This window comes from Pelodiscus sinensis, chromosome 2, assembly GCF_052426305.1.
Source record: "Pelodiscus sinensis isolate ZL-2025 chromosome 2, ASM5242630v1, whole genome shotgun sequence".
NCBI classification, from domain to species: domain Eukaryota; kingdom Metazoa; phylum Chordata; order Testudines; family Trionychidae; genus Pelodiscus; species Pelodiscus sinensis.
The window spans coordinates 112,839,255-112,860,811 of record NC_143053.1 but is presented as its reverse complement, the minus strand read 5'-3'; the positions used below and the strand labels follow the sequence as shown (position 1 = coordinate 112,860,811).

At 40.6% G+C, this 21,557-nt stretch overlaps 2 protein-coding genes across 2 annotated transcripts in view; one reads left to right on the top strand and one right to left on the bottom strand.

Annotated features, from left to right (window-relative positions):
* The window catches only part of SYCP2L (synaptonemal complex protein 2 like), a 65,238-nt gene extending 61,128 nt beyond the window's left edge, over positions 1 to 4,110 (top strand). The window contains exons 32-35 of the mRNA XM_089775986.1: positions 463 to 562; positions 653 to 711; positions 1,584 to 1,653; positions 3,699 to 4,110. Of these exons, the coding sequence (XP_089632112.1) occupies positions 463 to 562; positions 653 to 711; positions 1,584 to 1,653; positions 3,699 to 3,761 (292 nt within the window). The 3' untranslated portion in view covers positions 3,762 to 4,110. The remainder of the gene's footprint in view (positions 1 to 462; positions 563 to 652; positions 712 to 1,583; positions 1,654 to 3,698) is intronic.
* A 15,817-nt stretch (positions 4,111 to 19,927) lies between these two features.
* ELOVL2 (ELOVL fatty acid elongase 2) overlaps positions 19,928 to 21,557 on the bottom strand; it is a 76,642-nt gene continuing 75,012 nt past the window's right edge. The window contains exon 8 of the mRNA XM_075921261.2: positions 19,928 to 20,128. Within this exon, the coding sequence (XP_075777376.2) occupies positions 20,000 to 20,128 (129 nt within the window). The 3' untranslated portion in view covers positions 19,928 to 19,999. The remainder of the gene's footprint in view (positions 20,129 to 21,557) is intronic.

Sequence of the window (21,557 nt, the reverse complement as noted above, 5' to 3'; positions counted from 1 at the left end):
TGTACATGCACCTATTGAAAAAGCTGTAACTTAAGAAGATAAAGCCTTTATATTATATAACCAGTCCCTCTAATCCCCATGTGCAAATTATTCTTGCTTGCTCATGTGTGTCTGACTGTGGTGTCTTGGCAAAGTACTTCCCTCGGGATAGTTCTGACTTGAGAAATGTACCTGCTTTTACCTTATTTCCACAAATTTCCTTATATTTACCTTTGTGAGATATTGCTCTCTCACTTGTCTGAAGACATGTACTATGCCAAAAAATCTGAGTGTTTCCTGTGCTAGCTATGTTGTAAAATAGTTACTTTAAAAAAATGACTTGATATGTTGGAAAGAAAACTACTTTTGTTTTTCCTTATAAAGCTGAAAAGCTGTGACCTACATAAATCAAATTACAGTAGTAATACACTGTCTTGTAATGCTGCATTTTAAAGCTGCTGAACTTACATTTATTGCATACAGACTGAATAAATTGGAGAACTTCCACAAGGTGGTTGTCCAAGAACTTGCCCATCTTGAGAAGGATGCTCAAATTTTATCCAGCCTCGAGAAGGACACAGTGGTGTGTATGTCTTAATTTGTTTTTAACCCATACGTGGATTGAATATTCAGTTCCAAAATAACACATGTACTCTTTGGGAAACTCTTGTAGGATTTCTGGAATAAACAGTCCATCAAACTGAGCTCTTTCTGTAATCATCAAAAGCAAAGGTATTTATCTTTCGGCTTTCTTCTACATATGTCATTTTAGAGAGATGTAGTTAAATGATCACTTTTGATGCTGATCATTACTTCTGTGACTTTTTCGTTTGAGACAAGGTAGGCGAGGTAATATCTTTTATTAGATCAACTTGTTTTGGTGAGAGAGAGCCGCTTTTATTCCATTTTAATCAGTGTTGCCTTGAAATCTGTAACTAGTAGATTTGGACCTGAGGAGCAAAACTTGGATTTAAATGGTCCCATGGTTTTTAGGTGTTTGGATCTGAGCTTTTGGTATAGAACCAACTTTAAAGTGCTTGAAGTAACTAACTTCCATTAGCAGATTTCATAAACCAGAACCCAGTGGTGTTTCTTTGAAGGTTTACTTGGAATTTTGGTTTTGCATAAACCCAAAATGCAAATTGAACCCTTGACTACCACAGATTGGTCCCTACAGCTCTTTACCACATTAAAATAGCTTGTCAAATCCAGCATCCTTGCTCCAATGTCTTCTGTTACGGAGTAGCTGGTCTCCAACTAGGATATTTGAGGAGGTGCCACAGGATGGGTCCATATCTTCTGTATTTGAGAGCATGCATGCCAGGTATGCCCCCCAAGTTTCTGAAAGTTTTCTTGAGAAGACTGGAAGCTCTCGCCAGTCTGTCTGGGTAGCAGTGGGCAAAATAAGAACATTATCATTCTGTGGCTAACAGTGGGAGTCAGGTGCACTTAGTACAGAAATCCAAGGGTTTTCCTTAAGTGGGTTATTGTGCTGATCTCTGAGTTAGGGGATTCCCAGGAATGAATTTATGAAGCACTAACTATAGACACACTGAAATGAGGCCATCCAATGAGATTATCCAAGTTGATTTTTTTTCTTCCAGAATTCAATCTATGGATTCAGTACTGGAAGAAACTGTGAAGAGTTTTGAAGATACAATACAAAACACAAAGGTGGGTACTGAACACCAGCAGCTTTGTATCAGGATTCTGAGCTGAGGAGCAATTGCTAAGCGAATGCCTTTGGTATATATGGTTGTGACTATTTTCTTCCACTATTTGATCTGAGGAAGTGGGTCTGGCCCACAAAAGCTCATCATCTAATAAACCATCTTGTTAGTCTTTAAAGTGCTACATAGTCCTGTATTTTGCTTCAGCTACACCAGACTAACACAGCTACATTTCTATCACTATTCTATTTGCTGAGAAATTGTTAATGATAAACTTCTATCCATTAAGTAGACAAGACAAGAATATCCCATTGATGCATATGGTATTTTATCCTCTGGTTCAGCATGGTTCATGAAGGTTGCCTGTGTGGAACATTGTGCATAGAAGCACAGGGCATCATTCCCCAATCTATAAAATGGCTCCTGACAAGATCTGTTGAACACAATACATGGTGGGGCTTGCTCTGAAACAAATTCTAGAGGAACCAACAAGGGGCAGATTAGATTTTCCTAATTCGCACTCTCCCCTCTCCATACCTTCTTGCCAAAAAGTTGCAGCAGTGTTTCTTCTTGGAACAGTGAAATCAACATTTTGTGAACCCTGTTAAAAATAGTACAAAACTGTAGAATTGGTAAAGTGCAATTTTTAGCCCTTTGCATGGTCCTACTCCTCTTGCATTCACACCATGCAGGTCCCTCCATATCTCCTTCTAATGCCATTATAAGGCTCTACCATTACCAACAGGAGACAAGGAGGGATTTTTTTTTCTGGGGATCCTCTTGGGATGGTTTTAGCCAAAATGTAATGGTCTAATAAAGCCATTAATATTTTTAAGGGTTAGGATAACACTTCTGCTGTAGCCACTTTAAATAATAAAGAGAGTAACTCTAGAAGGTCACTTATATTTTCTCCTACCTCTACCTGTTTCCTTTATTTTTTTTAAGCAAAACCCAATCCCTAATTTTTTAAAGAACATGAAAAATCTCTACATACAGATTCCTTTGACAATAGGAGATATTTTAAGCCATGCTGAATTTATGCCAAGGATCCAAGCTACATATTTTGCATAGATTTCTAGCAGAAGATTGTTTAACATGGGAGTTCAGCTGAACTAAACATTCAGAATGTTATAGATGAAGTACAAAGGTTTTATCAAACTCAAACCTCCTTCCCTCCACTGATCTTCTGTTATACGTAGATCAATTTAATGTCTTTGGCATAGCTGTAGAAGCTTGTGACCACGGCCTTAGTATTCCGGTGATGATGGGATGGGGACCTTGTGTTTTTTGATTTGTGCCTGATGCTTTAGAAGCTTGAGAGGCAAGGTCCCTATACAAAGTTCCTTCTAATCTTTTCCATCCGCTGTGGATTTTTTCCAAACATATGCGGGATAGTTTCAGTGCACTGAGGCATGTGCACCACCCGTAGAGAAAAATCATTACTGTGGACATTCTGCTAATCAGCTGCTAATCAGCTGAGGAGCAGTTGCTAAGCGAATGAAGAATGAATCTATTTGCTGAGGAATTGTTAATGAGAAACTTTTATCTATTAAGTAGGCAAAGGAAGGGCATTGGAATCTTCCCCTGAGTGGAGCCTCAAACCCCCAGCTTACAGGAAACACTACCCCATATCAAAGAGGGTAAACCATATGCTAGTGAGGATCATTATACCAGCTAAAATGATGTTCATGTGACAATTTAAAGAAAAACCACCTTTCACTTTCACGTCAGATCCTGAGTTCCGGATTCCGTTTCCCATGGAACGGATGACTTTGCAAGCACTTGCTGGTGGAGGAAGTGCAGCCCTTTCCTCTGATGCTTAACTTCAGAAAGTGAAATGTAGAATGCTGAATTCTAGAGTTGTCACATCACAGAAGATGCTCTGTACCTAGCAGTATAATGCTCCTAACTGAACAATTAAAATCAACACAGGTTGTTTAAAAAATAATTCAATTGATGTCTAAATTTCAACTAATTCCGGATTACTTTTGCCAATGTATATACTAATATACTTTTTTTTCTAAAATACTTTTGTTTTTCTCCCTGTAGTATGAACATCCACAGGAGAAGGTGGAAGAAAATAGTAAGGTGTTCGTTGTTGCTTCTGATTAACAAAACACCGTGTTGTACTGTAAAATAATTTTTGAAGACCGCTCACTCCTTATGGTGTGTCAATAGAAGAACTTCAAATCTTTTCCTATGGCTCCCCTCTCTGAAAATAAGTACAATGCTATTTTTGCTGCCTTTTAAGAAGGTGCTGCCAGTTAGGTGTCTCTTGCTATTGTCCATAAGGAGTGATACCATTGGGTTCCCTCGCAGTGATACCATTAAGTCCAGCTTAAATTTGATGAATTTCAAGGACGAACAGAAACCCAAATAAACGTCATGCTTTATTTCACAAATTGATGTTAAATGGGTTACATTAGACATTTTGTTAATACCTTTTCAAATAAACTCTTTTTAGTTATGATAGGCTGTTCATTCAATGACTTAAGCAACATGTTGCTCACTGGTGTCAATTACGGTTCTTGTTATAAAGAGGAGAAAATAATTTCCCCTTAATGAGGAAAAGGCCAATTTTCTCAATCTTTCTTTTAAAACTTTAGTAACTTAAGAAAAGCCTGTTTTTGTTTTTATTTAGCTGGGTTGTATTACCAGGGCCCAGTGGGTGTTCTAGGATGAACCTCTGACTCTATTGCTCACTTCTCTCCTGTGTGCACCTGATACCATGAGAGCTGCACTATAAACTTTGAAATCTGCACTCAAACCCCTCCCTCACCCCATCAAAGCCCACAAGAATGTCCCCTCTTGAGTCTAGAAGATTCCACGCTCTTCACAGGTCTCCAGTTTCCAACCTAAAGTTCCACCCCTCTGATTTTTCAAGCCGTTGTCCTTCAGTTAGCATCACCTTCTACTTTGAAGAGGCCTGTGGGAGCCCAAAATGCAGCTATGAGAGAAAGTTGGGTTTGGATAACCTCTCTGGAGGTGTTTGCTTAGAATCATAGAATACTAGGACTGGAAGGGATCTCGAGAGGTCATCGAGTCCAGTCCCCTGCCCTCAAAGCAGGACCAAATACTGTCTAGACCATCCCTGATAGACATTTATCTAACCTACTCTTAAATAGCTCCAGAGATGGGGATTCCACAACCTCCCTGTGCAATTTATTCCAGTGTTTGACCACCCTGACAATTAGGAACTTTTTCCTAATGTCCAACCTAAACCTCCCTTGCTGCAGTTTAAGCCCATTGCTTCTTGTTCTATCCTCAGAGGCCAAGATGAACAAGTTTTCTCCCTCCTCCTTATGACACCCTTTTTAGGTTCTGTTCAAAGTTCAGCTAACAGAGACTCCCACTTAAATGGAGTTCAGTAAATCATAGTTGCCTTGAACAGACAAACTGCGTTTAATAGCACAGCAGAAAGGAGGAGAGAGACCGTGTACCCGTGTGTTTTCAAGGACTTTACTGGAAACCGACACTTGGTAAATTTGCAACTTACTGTGTCTGTCAACATCCTATACATACCTGGCAGCAGTGAGAAAACCATTGAGAGCGAGGATGACCTGGTTCCCCACAATCTTCTCCCTACCAAATCTGGCTCTGAAGGGTGGAGAAAGGGGTCTGTGGTGATATTTGGGCCTACAATGTTACTGTAATTGTGAGCTCAACTGTGAAAAGTGAGTGAAAATTAATAAAATGCCACAACACCCTGTAACAACTGTTTGTGCGGGGGTGGGGTGGGGTGGGGAGACAAAATGGAGACGGACTAAATTAGTCCAAAAAAAAAAAAAAAGGCCCTACGGATATAACTCAAGGCCTCTGTTAAGATCATGTATGATAAATAAGAGAAGTGTAGAGCTAGAAATCAGTGAATTGAAATTGATGTCAGAAATTAGACTGAACTGGTGTATAACGAAGGGAGGGACTAGTCCATTCATTGCTCCTTTTGGGGGTACTCAATTAGAGACTGGGGGCAAGGGGGAAGCTCGCTACCACTGTGTTGGCTGACTTAATGGAGGGGATGTGAATGTTGGCTGAGTGAAAGAAGGAGAAGGCATGAGCTGCCATCTAGACTGCAACCACTACCATTTCCTGAGACTTCCTTCATCCTACTCCTTGGGTGTCCAGACCAGAGTCTGCCAGGTGGCAGTGCCACTTTCTCCAGCTATAGTTAAATCCTGAACACAACTGTCTTCCTCTTTCCTTGCCCACGTAAGGTTTTTTTCCCCATCCCAGCTGTATGTTTTTGTCTTTTCTGTTCCTATTCTCCTTACCATAGTTTGGTTTAGCTGGCCAAGACTGAATAGTTGGTCACTGCTGTAAACAGTGACCAAAAAGGCAGCTAAATATAATTTCCTAAACAGTCCAATGTGATACAAGTTTGCCAGGTATCAAAATAGAAGATCATGTGGTGTTCCTGTGTTGTTGTTTTTCCCAAGCAGTGAGTTTGCAAATGAGAATCAATACCACAGACTGAAGCTGCATTTTCCATCATTGTATTTATTTTTTTCCCCCTTTTGAATGTTTGACTTGTTTGGCCTGCTAGGAGAAGGGACAGGATTCTTACAATAGCATCCATGACTACTCCAGCCCATCTCAACTCACTTCTCTTTTCCTCAAAAGCACAGTTATTACAATCTTGAATGCCATTTAAGAGACTGTCAGGCAAGAGGTGGGAGAGAGGAAGGGTTCTTTTTACAAGACTTCTGTTGAGCAAAAGGATAAGGGAACAAGGGGAAATCAAATAAAAGCCTTATTTAATAATTTACATTACAAATGCTTTAGCTGATATTCCTCCTTGATCTTCAATACAAGATTTTAAATAGTGTAATTGCCATGGAAGTAAGCAGGCTGAGGTCTCTAAACCCTGAACCACCTTCTTTTTTTTTTTTTTAAACTGATTGATGTTGGACAGTGACAAGGTCACATGAACACCTTTTCATTCTCATTTCCTCTAAAACAATACAACATATTCCAGTAGAATATTTCTGTTCCCATTCCCCTAGAGATTTTAAGAAATTAGGGAGCAACGCTCAGTGGAATACAAAGTTACCCCTTGACTTTAGTGGCATGAAAGACCTGACAGCAGCTAGGGTGAGAGTTTCATTTGACACAAAGTGGGATGCCAATATTAAAAATGCCTCCGCTCTATCTGATCTTTTGGGCTAGACCTGAAATTCTGGTGTGTTGATATAGCTTAAGTATTTCACAGCTTCTGCCAAATGAGTCCATGTGCATTCAGTTTGGCCCATTTCATTTTCAAAATGACAACATATTTAATATCTCTCGAAGTTTGAAATAAGGTGTTTTGAATATGCACCCAATGTTGTGGAATGTGGCTTGTGTGCACCTCAACTACAAGCACCAATTTAAAATATTGCATTTTACTTACGTTTAGAAAGCTCAGTTGTGTCGATACTTTAATTTTAAATGGAGTAATGGTCTTGTGAATCACTGTGTACGTTTTTGTTTGTTCTTATCAGATCACCTTCAAGTCGTAATTTTCGTAGAAGGAAAATGAGCTTAATTTGGGGGCCTAACTCGTATTAAAACTTCTAGAATTTCATATTAATTGCATAATTCTCATGGATAGTTTTCATGTTGCATTTAATTAGTGCTGATCTCTATTGTTCTAAGAAAAGTGATTGTCAACCTTGAATCTACTGTTCACAGGAGCATAGTTACAGCAGGAGAGATCCCTAACAATCAAAGCACTTGCTTAAAGCATGTCCTGTTGGCTCAAGCTATATTAGGTACTTTTGTTCTTGCAGTGAAATGGGTTTTTTCTTAAAAGCTGTAATCATGTTTTGGCTTTTATTTCAAAGATATAGTTAAATGGTTTTAGGTTTACTTCCTTTTCTGATGTAAACTAGACCTAACTTGACTTGCTGTGGCAGAGGGATGGAATACACGCAACCTGCCTTTTTCTTACCATTGAATTCTGTGTTAATTTTTTCTGTTTGATACCAATCTCCATAAGAATAGAGCTTTCATAGACATAAATGTTTCTATGTGTTCCCCATATTTTCATGTCCTACTTGCTTGTTCTCTTCGAATACTTTAGTAAAATAATTTGTTTCTTGTAAAGAAATGAAGCCATGTGTTTCAGGTACCATGTCTTTTACTGCCAATCAATTGAAAAGTCTGACTGAAAAAGTTCCTAAAGCCAATTGTGTTTCTAAGTGTTTAGATAGAAAGGTAAGACTCAAGGTGGATTTGTCCTCTAACTATTCACTGAAAATCAGCATGCATCTCACCCCATTTCAGTGACTACTACTGAAAGCAAAGTAAATCAAATAATACATAGCTATTTCTCGTGGCTGGTAGAAGAAAGGACGTATTTTTCAGATCACCCTAGATAGAAAAAAATGAAAAGCTTTCTTCTATACCCCCTTAGATTATTTTTCTTTTAATTCAAATAAAATATTAAATATCCATTTAGTTATCTGTATGATTGTCCATAGGTTTTCTGTCCTCTTACTGAACTGAGCCAGTGTTGCCATGTACAAGGTGAAAGTTCATGAAACTTTGGGTTCTCCAAATGATTAGCTGGCAATATTGTTGTGACAAAGCACCATGATTATTTCTTTCTTGAAGCCAATTAGTTCACTTCGGCAGCTCTCCTGAACATGGTGCCTTTTACAAAGCCATAGATGGTGGCAGTAATATTTAGTTCTCTTATTTCCCTTTTCTCCTGTTAGTGGAAATAGAATTTAATTTTCTCACCCTTATTATGAACCAAGACAGACAATTCTGTTCAAGCTTCCATCTTTAAACCTTCTTTTCTACATGGCAGACATTTTGCTGGATGTTACATCCATCAGTGTTTTGTATGTGTGTATATTGGCAACAGTCTGTACCAACCAAGCAAGAGAGCTTTTCATACCCAGTGGTAGTTGTAATCAAAGACTGCATGATGCAATTTTAAAATTGTGTGATTGGTGACTGGAAATAGCAAGAGTAGCAGGCACACTTAATCCTTTCTGAGATGGTTTATTAGTGTTACCTAGTCATCCCTTCCTGCCTCTCCTTTCCACATCCTCCCAACCAACCTCTCCCCCCGGTATAATTTGCTTGCAGTGAATGCTTTTGTGCTGTTTGTGCTGTTCTGATGCAGGCTGGCTATGTGCCAGAGAAGTTTTCCACTTCTGGGAATTAAATATTTACCAACTGCTCACTACTCTATGTGTGCAAATTAGCAGTGGCAGTTGAAAGATTATGATGGGGCTGAATTTTAACACTACTTTCCAAAGAGTAGTGAACTCCATGCATAGAAAACATCCAACAATATTCTAATCATGTAACAAGCTGTCCTTCACCCTGCACCCATCCCAAAGCCACAATCATTACTATGTGACAACCACTACAGTGCTGAGAGTTCACTAGCACAGTGCATGTGCCAAAGCTGATCTTGAAGGAGGACAAATCCCTGAGCAGTCTGATTTTTGGTTTTAGTTTTTCTATAGGATCCTAATAAATGGACACCCCTCTTCTCTGTCCTTTCACCCTTAGCTTATCCTCAAAGACTGACTGGCCTTATCTTGGTATGCAGAAGGTGAATGTGGCCTTTAGGCTGTAGTTAAATGTTAAGGAGAATGAATATTTCAAATAGAGTATCTTCTGGAATGAACATATAATTTCCCTGAAGACTGGTAACATGTTAAAGTGATGTTATGTGAAGTTTGTCTGTTCATATTTTCTCTGGGCCCTGTCCTTTCCTTCTCTTGCTTCACTGTTCTTCCTTCTCCTCCCTCTCTCACCCCCACACCACAGAGAGAGGTTTAGGCACACCAATGAAAAATAGGAGAAACACTTGCAGGCCCATATCTTTTCAAATTTTGAACCTCATGTTGTAGATTATATTTGATGCAGATTTTTTACCAGACTCCTACTGGTGAACTTCCTGAGAGAGGAGGAAGAATGGGAAATCGAAGCAGAAATGAAAGGATCAGCCAACAGGCAAGGACTATTTTTAAAAAAAATCTCTCTAAACATTTGTTAAAGCCTCTAAACAAGGCCTATAATAAGGGAGCGCTTGGGGAATTCAAAGTTCCTGTGAGACTGAAAGTGCCTGCAGAACTACAGTACAATACAATATAAACTTAGATATTAATGAACCACATAGGCAAGAGACTATCTTATAAATATTATAAATAACACTGCACCCTTTTTAGTCAATGACTACTTTTTAAAATTGGGACAGTATCTGAAGCTAGAAAATGCAAACTGACCCATTCACCGACCCATTCCCCAGCATAATAAAATCTTTCCTCTGACTAAAATCTTTTTGGAAACCCGCTCTCTCAATGGAGGATTTAAGTGTTTTCAAGGAAACCCATAACAACGCTTAAAATACCAGAAGTTAGTTATAAAGTTAAACCTGTAGTTCCATCATCTTAGTGTCTCTTCCTGGTATTAGAGGATTCCCCTTCAAACTGTAGCTATCAAACTGCTAGAATTCAAGTGAGTAACACTGCCAGTCAAGAGGCAGTGAGAGAAACAAATGATATACTGTAGCAGGTAAATTATTTCACAGTACATACAATATGAGTATTTTAAAACCTCCTCACCTCTGGTAATTAGGCCAAATTTCTATATTCAGAGAATAGTGTGTGTTTAAAGGAGCTTCAGCAGAATTTATAGAAAGCATTGTTTGTGTTCAGTTTAGTCATGTCTTGTATTGGTGGATGAAGGGGACTTTTGAAAATAAAATTCAAATTACCTCACAAGTGGCTACATTTGTCCATTTTTTGACCATTTGGTGTTTCTTCAAGGAACTTGGAAGAAAGGCTGGGCCAGCCGAGCTTGAGGCTTATTTATTTTTGCCCAGCAACATCTTTACATCACCAATCACAAGTCTCCTAAGACCTTTTAAGCTTGTGAAGTCATTTAAAAATGTATGTGAATGTGCACCAGGTTTGCTTGGCTTGTTTGGTATTTGTTGGTAAGTTGGAGTAAGTTTCATTAATTTTTGACAATGTGCTTCATAGCAGGTAACAACAAATGCAGCAGGACATGATTATAATAAATGGATGTCATCGATTACAAAAGACTTATGAAATGAGTTTAAAGACTATCCCACTGTAGTACTTATTCCTAACTGTAATGTATGACATATGCCAAGGCAGCTGTTTATTTAACCAATACATGACTACTCTGAGGCTCATTCAGACTGACAATAAAAAAGCTGTTTCTCAAACCCAAATCATCACATTTCCACTGAAGAGGTAAGGCAGGATAAGAGCTCATGCATGTGGTTGGCATCCACTGCTCCCGGTGGAAGCTGCTAGCAAAGAAGTCCACTGTTAGATCGATAGTTGTTTCTCCATGGAGTGGTAGGAGGACAAAGGCTGTGGAAGCTTTAGGCTGCATGAGTGACAAGAAACAAAACTATTGCAGCTCTGTGGTGTATGTGGCAGTGAGGTTGAGGGAGGAGATCTCCTCCCTTTGTTTCTATGGAGATGGCAAATACACTGCCAATTAAATAATTCTGGGATGTTTGTTGGACATCTCAGAGTTCTGATTCAGCTGGTCTGAGAAGAACTTTGTTAAAATTACATGTGAATTTACTGTAGTAGGAGGTGGGAGGAGGAAGGATGGTCAGAGACTGGCAAGCTTGGAGCAGACAACAGTGCTGTAGTATGTCGCCACTTTGTGTGAAAGTGGCACTGTGTGTCCCATACTGCGCTAATGGATACATGCTCCATTTTTATTGGTAAAAAACCTTTTGTCTGATTGCTGGCAGGGGCAGTCCGTCAAACTGAATCCTCTTTGTAACTAGCAATGGCCGTGCTACAGACTGCTTAGCTCTTTCCAGGAATGCTATTGAAATATTTCTTTCATGACTCTGCAGTCTGGGCTCTTTTGATTTCCCATAGTAACTAGGAGTCTTAAGACAGAATTCAGAGCTGCCGTAATTCAGCTTGAGAGCACTCTCAGATTGGGCTTGATCCTAATGGGTGTTCAGCATCTCTAACCTCCGTGGCTTTTGGGAGTTGTAGCTATTCAGCATCTCTGAGCATTGGGGCCTTTTTATCGCCCTCTTTTCAAGGGTTCTCAACTTTCCTGCCAGTTTTCCTTTGTGGCTGGAACTTGGCATGCATGACTTCATTTCCGCCTCTGAATTAGAGTAGAAGCCATCTGTTTGAAATGGATGTTCAAGCCTCTATGTACCTGTTTCCGTTCCCATTTGTCCAGGAAAAAGAGTGGCTATTGAGAGAACAGTTACTGGGTCTACAAAATCCGGTTGCTTGAGTGATGGTGGTGGTGGTGGGCTGGGGGGAGGTTTGAAGTTCCAGAAACTACTGGCCAGGTTGTGTCGGTTGTTTTGTTTTGTTTGTAAGTTGAAATTGCCTCAGTGTATCCCTAAATCAGGTAAGTAAGCATTCAAATAATAGAAACTGAGGACATAACTAATTATAATTGCAGTAAAGTACCCAGATGGAGGCCCCTCTCTGCCCAGCTCTCTCCAAATGAATGTATAAGCTAGTTAACACTCCAAATTCAGAGGGAGGATCAAATTCTGTGAATCCTATTAACTGTAATACAAGCTGTGAAGCTATATTGCCATGCTGCAAAGTTATTCCACAGCACCCTCAAATGCTAGTGCATTGCAAAATATGCGCAGACATTCAGAGTTAAATTGGACAAGCAAGATTGTAAGTTAGGATAGAACGTGATTTAGGATACATGGCCAGAAAATAAGCTGCCATCCTTCAAATTGGTGATAGAATAAGCTTGAACAACATGGATTGGATTGTGGTGGATCACTTTCTTTCTCCTGTACAATACATGAGGTAATTCTCACAGGGTACGTCTACACAGCGGGGCTATTTCAGGATACTAGAAGTATCCCAAAATAGCTACTCTGTGTCTTTTGAACGTGCTCACTATTTCGAGAGAGGTCTTGAAATGGCAGATGCGCTATTTTGGCACCCCTGTAACCCTTGTTCCGTGAGGGTTAAAGGATGTCTCAGAATAGAGCGTTATTTTGGAAATAAAATATGCAATTTGCATAGCTCAAATTGTGAGTATCATTTCGAGTTTAGGGTGTTGTGTAGACATACCCACAGTGACAGTCTGAAGGGTGTTCTTTTTGTTGCATTGTGGCATCCAGGCTAGATGGGTCCCACCATCTCCACCCTGAGAAGTTACAAGATGGGGAATCGATAAAGCAGAGACAAGGCTGGCGTGATTATTTGTGGGGCCTAGTTTGAATGGGGTGCTGCAGCCCAGGCCACTGGCAGTTGCACACCGGGTCCATAGGTTTGGCTCTGCCCATGTGGGACTCTGGCCACTGTTCCCCAGCAGTGCAGAGTTCCCGGGCCAGCAGAGTGGGGGGCTGGTCAGCCAGGGAGCCCTTGCTATTGGTAGCCGCTGCCTCTTTTTCAATGTACTGGGGGTCCATTCCAGGTGGGGGGCCACCACCACCACCGTTTGCAGCCTGCAGCGTCAGGATGCACCTCAGGTAGGATGCGCCGCCTCCACAGGCAGGGTCAATAACAAAGCACAGGACAGTGTATGTGGGAACTGACTGCTCACGCCTCTTACCGGCCCTGAGAGATGTGGGACAGCATGGAACTGTATAGAACAAATTCTAGAAGCAGTCTGTGGATAGAATCCCTATTTTTCTGGTTTAGGAATTTAAGAAAAGAGGAAATTCCAAGATGAGAGGGCTGAGACAACTTGTATAATGGGGGTGCTGAAAGCCATTGACTCAAACTGTAAACCCTGTAAATGATGGAAACCACTTCAAGCCAGGGTGTGAGGCAGCATTCCCTAGTTTCATCACCAATGCACCCAGTAAAGGCCTAGCCCATTGTATGTAGTACTGCAATGCATTATCTTCCTTGGTTTCGATAAGCATATGCTTATTTTGAATGTGAATTCATGTATGGGGAGTAGGGTTGGGGGGACTCCATCCAGTCACAATTATAATTGTAGCTTCCCCTGAAAAACTGACACCAAGGGGAAGCATAACAAGCAATTGTCCTAAAACGTTAGCTCCATGAAACCTGCTTAATGACAAAGGGTACATGAAGGTGTGGAGGGCCTTTCTCAGGCCATCTGCACCCAGGGGAATGTCCATCCAACAGTTCTTTCTGTCCAAGTTTCACACAAAGATTGCCTAAGGTAGTCTGACCCCAAGAGGTTGCCTCAAATAACAAAGAAAATACTGATTGTAAAATTTTTGTTTATTTACAATGTTAAGTGTTACAGGAAAATCAATGTAAAAAGTCAACACTTTTGTTTTCAAAGTTTACAGCATTTTGGTGTTAAAATACATGCAAAGAACTCAGAATATACCTGATTCCAGTTTTCTGGTAGTTTGGATTGGTAAGGTGTCACTTTTATATGTTAACTTTTTTCAGCCCTTTGAACATTTCAAGTAAGGCAATGTTTATTTTCCTTTTTACAATTAGGCTTCAACAACAAAAAAAAAAATCTTTCAACTTCTCTGCGTTTGGATTTCAGAGTAAACTTGAATCACTAGAATGCTGATGTTTTCCAGACCGCCAGTCAAATGAATGTTCAGGAACATATTCATGCTCTCTGCACCCAAAGGTTATGGGTTCTATTCTGACTAAACTTCCCAGTCTGGACTCTTGCTCCTGATGTGAGGCTAACATGACTTACGCTAGAGTAATGTGTCTGAGAGGCAATGACAACTCTGACCATATGGAAAATGGGATTTCCTCTCCACTCTGCTTTGGTGATAAGTAATGCCTTGGCACTGGCTCAGAAGTCTAATCACTCACCATTTCAATTTACTACTATTAATTGACCAGCTCCACCCCCACCCCCACCTAGTCAGTTGTTCTGCTTTTGTCTGTTCCTGTCACAGCTGGAAACACGTCTCATACAAAATCTACACCTGCAAGATCTTCCAAAGTTCTTCCTCATTTAAAGAGCTCACACTTCCCATCTGTTATTTGTAGTATGGTTGTTGCCAGATTGATCCCTGGGTACTGGAGAGACAAGGTGGATGAAGTACTGTATTTCAGCGACCTGTAGAAGAGTTCTTTGTAGCTTGAAAACTTGTCTCTCCTACCAACAGAAGTTGGTCCAATAGAAGATATTACCTCACCCACACTGTCTCTAACATACCATGTGAATCTGATTGACTAATTGCTCACATCTTGAGATTTTTTTAAATACTGTTTCTTGGAAAGGACTTGCAAGCAAGGCCTGTCTGAAGAACAAACTTAAGCTATTCACCAATTCAGATGAATTCTAAATTCAAGGTATTTGACATATCGGAGATTGGCGAGATTTTCATTGTGGAGAGAATGAAGACATCAGCTCAATGTGAAGCAAGAATGTCGCTGTGTGGTGCGATGAGCAGGGGTCGGAAGATATTTCAGAGCTATTTACGTAAATATTTGACTAATGCAGCTAGTTTTGGTCATCCAATTTATTAAGACAGCTCATTTAGCAGCATTGTTACTGTGGGTGTCTGTGCTGAAGTGTGAATTTTGCTCTTCACCATCAACTTAATTGGTTGCATTCAAGCAGTCCAAGTCCTACCTAGAAGAGGGTCAAATCAGGGATCTGATTCTGTTCACACAGCATACACATTCAAACTGAACTCTGAAATGACCCGTCCAATGCCTGCAATTCTTCCCACTGATCAAAAATATCCATCTTCTCCTATGTTATACCATCACCTCAGTCTGCTCCTTTTCTTCTGGCTCCCAAAACTATAGTGTGTCTGCCCCTTCTTCCTTATGTTTTATCTTAATTATTGGTTTTAAAGGGGTTAATAAGATGGAGTTAGATAACACATTTCACATTACACCTTTAAATCCTTATCTAGACAAGGCCATGAGGCAGTTGGCTGTATCTTCATATGTGCTACTTCTGGAGTAATTGGCTCCAGCTGGAAGAATGTGTGGACTCACCAGGCAGGCTGAAGAGAATTTAAAGAGTGGGATTTGGAAGTTCTCCCATCTCTTCAACACCTCGGTTCACTCAGCTTCTCCCCTCAATAAGCCAATGAAAGATGAGAGGGAGGGGTGATTAAAGCACTCCTTCGCTTCCTGAACTTGTGTAGGAGCTGCTGGATTGGGATTTATACTTATTATCCAGGAAAAGGCAGTTAAAAAATTCCTAGAGAGATTTTTTTGAACTGGCAGGTTTCAATAAATAAGAGGGGTTTGAAGAAACTAGAACTATTTAGCTTGCAAAAGAGAATTAAGGGAGAGGTACGCTGCTCTGCCTCTTGATATAGGGCTTAAACAGGAAAAGGCAAAAATAAAGAAATGAAATGCATGGGAGAAAATACTTTTTAAAAGCATAGCCAGTTAACCTAAGCAACTTGCTGCTGCAGGATATTACTGAGGTGAATAGACTGGTAAGCATAAATAAAATTAATAGCATTTTTAGCATTTATTTGACTAAGGATCGCACGTATAATTGTGGTATCAAGGATAAAATTACAAGGGCCAATGATAGCCATACTTCAAGGCACAGTCTACTTAATAGTGATAGGTAGGAAATAACCTCCTCCGTTCCTCTTTATAGGACACAGTAGCCACCGTTAGTGACTGTTGGAGGCTGGACAGATGGACTACAAGATTAGCTCTGATATGGCAATTCCAATAGGATGTGTTCTGGATTCACTCTTTTTAAGGTTCACTTTCTCTTCTACTTTTTAAGGTTCACCTTCTCTCTTGAATTGGATTCACATACATGCTGCTTGTACACTGGTATTTTCCTTTGCATGCATTTGAGGCTTTTTGTGGCCTTTAAGGGCTTGTCCTCACTAGGTTATTTTTTAAACTTCAGAAATTCTCCCTAGCTTGACCTTGACCAACTAGGATGCTCTAAAATACAATTGCTCTGTCTTGACTAGAGTTTTCAAAGGAGTTAAGTGGATAGAATTAGGTAACTGCATCTGAGCTTGTCTTCCCTTACCCCAAGATTGACACTTTGGAGATCAATCTCCCACGTTTGATTTTAGCGGGTCTAGTAAGGACCCACTAAATCTAACCTGATGGTGCCCCCTTGGCCCCAGCACTCCATCAGGTTGTGAGGAGTAAGGGAAGATGACAGGAGAGTTTCTTACATTGACACCCCCACCCCAACTCCCGCAGTGGGGACATGGCAGAAATTTGTCTTAAGGTATGTTGACTCCAGTCATGCTATTCTTGTAGCTGGAGTTGCATATCCTAGGTTGACTTTCTCCCTTAATGTAGACTTGGCCTGTCATTACACCTTTAAAAACTAATCTAGACAAGGCCAAAGAGACTGCATGGTCAGTCCAAAACCCACTGAAATCAACAGACTTCCATTGTTTTCAATGAGTTTTGGATTAGGCTCTATGGGCATGAAGCAAATGTGTGTGGTGTGTGTGTGTGTTTGTGAATGCTGAAGTTGTAAACGTAGGGCACATGAACTACGGCACAAATTATTCACCGTTAGTTCAATTATTTTCCAGAAATTGAAATAATTTGTGATTATGCAGGGCAGTTTTTATCCTGTTTGATGTCCTGAGGACTGACACATGGTGAAGTGTGTGTTAGAATTATAGAATACTAAGACTGGAAGGGACCTTGAGAGGTCATTGAGTCCAGTCCCCTGCCCTCAAGGCAGGACCAAGTACTGACTAGATCATCCCTGACAGACATTTATCTAACCTACTCTTAAATATCTCCAGAGATGGGGATTCTACAACCTCCCTGGGCAATTTATCCCAGTGTTTGACCACCCTGCCAGTTGGGAACTTTTTCCTAATGTCCAACTTACACCTCCCTTCCTGCAGTTTAAGCCCATTGCTTCTTGTTCTATCCTCAGAGGCCAAGATGAACAAGTTTTTTCCCACCTCCCTTTTAGATACCTGAAAACGGCTATCATGTCCCCCCTAAGTCTTCTCTTTTCTAAACTAAACAAACTCAATTCTTTCAGCCTTCCTTCATAGGTCATGTTCTCCAGACCTTTGATCATTCTTGATGCTCTTCTCTGGACCCTCTCCAATTTCTCCCCATCTTTCTTGAAATGCGGTGCCTGGAACTGAACACACTACTCCAACTGAGGCCTAACCAGCGCAGAGTAGAGCGGAAGAATGACTTCTTGTGTCTTGCTCACAACACACCTGTTAATGCATCCCAGAATCATGTTTGCTTTTTTTGCAATAGCATCACATTGTTGACTCATATTTAGTTTGTGGTCCACTATAACCCCTAGATCCCTTTCTGCAGTACTCCTTCCTAGACAGTCGTTTCCCATCTGTATGTGTGAAACTGATTGTTCCTTCCTAAGTGGAGCACTTTGCATTTGTCTTTCTTAAACTTCATCCTGTTTACCTCAGACCATTTCTCCAATTTGTCCAGGTCATTTTGAATTATTACTCTATCCTCCAGAGCAGTCGCAACCCCTCCCAGCTTGGTATCATCTGCAAACTTAATAAGTGTATTTTCTATGCAAATATCTAAATCGTTGTTGAAGATATTGAACAGAGCCGGTCCCAAAACAGACCTCTGCAGAACCCCATTTGTTATATCTTTCCAGCAGGATTGAGAACCATTAATAACTACTCTCTGAGAACGGTTATCCAGCCAGTTATGCACCCACCTTATAGTGGCCCTATCTAAGTTGTATTTGCCTACTTTATTGATAAGAATATCATGTGAGACTGTATCAAACGCCTTTACTAAAGTCTAGGTATACCACATCCACCGCTTTTCCCTTATCCACAAGACTCATTATCCTATCAAAGAAAGCTATAAGATTGGTTTGACATGATTTGTTCTTTACAAATCCATGCTGGCTGTTCCCTATCACTTTACTACCTTCCAAGAGTTTGCAGATGATTCCCTTTATTATTTGCTCCATTATCTTCCCTGGCACAGAAGTTAAACTAACTGATCTGTAGTTTGCTGGGTTATTCTTGTTTCCCTTTTTATAGATGGGCACCTTTTCTAGTCTTCTGGAATCTCTCCTGTCTCCCATGATTTTCCAAAGATGATAGCTAGAGGCTCAGATTCCTCCTCTATCCGCTCCTTGAGTATTCTAGGATGCATTTCATCAGGTCCTGGTGACTTGCAGGCATCTAACTTTTCGAGATGATTTTTAACTTGTTCTTTTTTTATTTTATCTTCTAAACCTACCCCCTTCCCACTAGCATTCACTATGTTAGTCATTCCTTCAGACTTCTCGGTGAAGACTGAAACAAAAGTCATTAAGCATCTCTGCCATTTCCAAGTTTCTTGTTATTGTTTCTCCCTCCTCACTGAGCAGTGGGCCTACCCTGTCCTTGGTCTTCCTCTTGCTTCTAATGTATTTATAAAAAGTCTTCTTGTTTCCCTTTATTCCTGTTGCTAGTTTAAGCTCATTTTGTGCCTTTGCCTTTCTAATCTTGCCCCAGCATTCCTGTGTTGTTTGCCTGTATTCAACCTTTGTAATTTGTCCTACTTTCCATTTTTTATATGACTCCTTTTTTATTTTTAGATCATGCAAGATCTCAAGGTTAAGTCAAGGCGGTCTTTTGCTATATTTTCTATCTTTCCTACGCAGTGGAATAGCTTGCTTTTACGCCCTTAATAATGTCCCTTTGAGAAACTGCCAACTCTCCTCAGTTGTTTTTCTCCTCAGTCTTTATTCCCTGAGGACCTTACCCATCAGCTCTCTGAGCTTACCAAAATCCGCCTTCCTGAAATCTATTTTGCTGTTCTCCCTTCTGCCCTTCCTTAGAATTGTGAACTCTATGATTTCATGATCACTTTCACCCAAGCTGCCTTCCACTTTCAAATTCTAAACCAGTTCCTCCCTATTTTGAGAGAGGCTGTGAAGGTACAAAACTGGAGTGCTGATGGTGTCAGGCATTAATTTTAAATTATCTACCCTCTTTGATTTCCACGTCTAAATTAGTCAAAACCATTGATCATGTAGCTGCCTTTCAGCATAACTCAGCAGAGTATAACAAACCTGTTCTGGCGGCCTTCTGTGTGTTTAGGACATGCCAAAACTTTTTAGTCTGAGTAAAACGTGATCTGTTGATGGCTACCTTGAAAATGTGATCTCTCTTTGGGGTTTCCAGTGAAATGTTTTGTAAGGCATTTTAACAGCATTCGAGATTGTAGAATGGTTTGGTTTTTTTGTTTTGTTTTTTTGCACGTGGGAAGGATATGATGTTTCCAGTGGCCTCTCATTTTGATGGTGATCTTGGGCAAAGCACTTAAAGCTACACGTTGTTAAAATCTAAATAGCAATACGTTAATAAATGTCTGGTACAAAGATCTGATAAATGTAACCAAGCTGAGTCAGAGTCTACACTAAAACTGTCTTGTAATTCAGTCTCTCTCTTTTATTAGAAAAAATGAAAAATACTACAGTGTAGTATTGAATTACTGTACTTATTGTGCTTTCTTATTGTTCAGAACACCATTGGCTGCAGCGAAATAGTCCTTATGGAAACCATTCCTGATTTCTGTCGCAGGAGGAATCTTCTTCATATCGGTTCTTGAAGGCCTTTTCTGGTATGTCTATAAAGAACAAAAACCCAAAGTGAAGAGTTGGTTTAGTTTAGTAGAAGCATTCTCCTTCCCCACCTCCCACCACATACAATCCAACATACTTCTTACAGCTAATAATGAAAATTTGACTTGAGCTCTCATGTGTCTGCTAGAAGCGAATATATATCTGCTCATAGGCTGGTCTAGAGGAGTTGTGCTATGTACAACATAGTGTAACACCTAAAGATGGGGACTGAGACAACAGACTCTGTGCTAAACACAATGTGTAAACATACAGTAAGAAAAAGTTAATGTCCCAAAGACTTAAGTAAATAACATAGGCAAATGGGCAGATTTGGAGGGGGGAGGGTTGCTATTGACAGGTGGGCCTCACACTGGAGCAGCAAGCCAAACAAATGCCTCATTTTCTGGCAGGGGTGTGTTGGTTTGTTTTGTTTGTAAGTTTGTTTGCTCTTGTGTAAATGCCCAAAAAGCATGTAGCCAGCACAAGAAGGCAAGGGGCAAGTCAGTAGTGAAGCTGAACACTTAGCTCACTGTAGACCCTGGAAAGCATCCACCCTATCTGAAGTTGGTTTAATGGACTTTTCCTCACACAGAAAGGGAAGGGGTAGGGCAGAGATGCTTGAGGACCTCAGAAAGAAGAGCCAAAGAGGAAGGGGTCTGAGGCTGTTGTGCCTAGGTGGAGAATAGCTCATCTCTGATGTCGCCAAGCTCAGATGGTGATAAAGCCCCTGTTCCTCTTGGTCAGTGAATCAGTGCCTACTCAGGAGAATCCACCTCCCCTCCTCCTTGCTTCTAGCACTTCATGGATGGAAGCAGTGGAATTGTTACTTCTGATGTACCAGGGAACACAAATGCGCAATGGCTCACCTTCAAGCTTCACTATTACACAGTCCTGGGTCAGGGTGAGATGGGCTTCCCTATGGGTCCATAGAGAGAAGAGGCAAAGAGGACTGTTGGGTGGGGATGAGCCCCAAATAGCAGAGCAGGGGAGTGTGGGTGGGCGGACTGTGGGCTATGGGGAGGAAATGATTTGGATGTGGTACAGAGATTCTCCTAGCCACACTGATCGTTGATTTCTCCCTTGCATTGGACAAAGATCAGATGTCTGTTGACCTTCTCCCATGAATCAGCAGTCTCTGGTATCTGTGGTATAAGCAACATAGCCCTTGCTCAAGTGGCTTTATTCTTTCCACTCCAGATGTCAAAGCCTGTTCCCATTGAATTCACTTGCAAAACTCCTTGTGACTTCAGTGGGAACAGGATTTGGCCCCAGCAGGAGATCAGGGACTGTGATTTTGATCAATTGCTTATCTGTCCAGAAACAGTTCTCATGCATGCTGTTCTGCCAGGCTGAGTTTGATTGTCCCTCCTGTTTGTCATGCTGAGGAAAATAATAAAGCAATCTATGTACCTAATCTCTACTTTTTATTTTTAC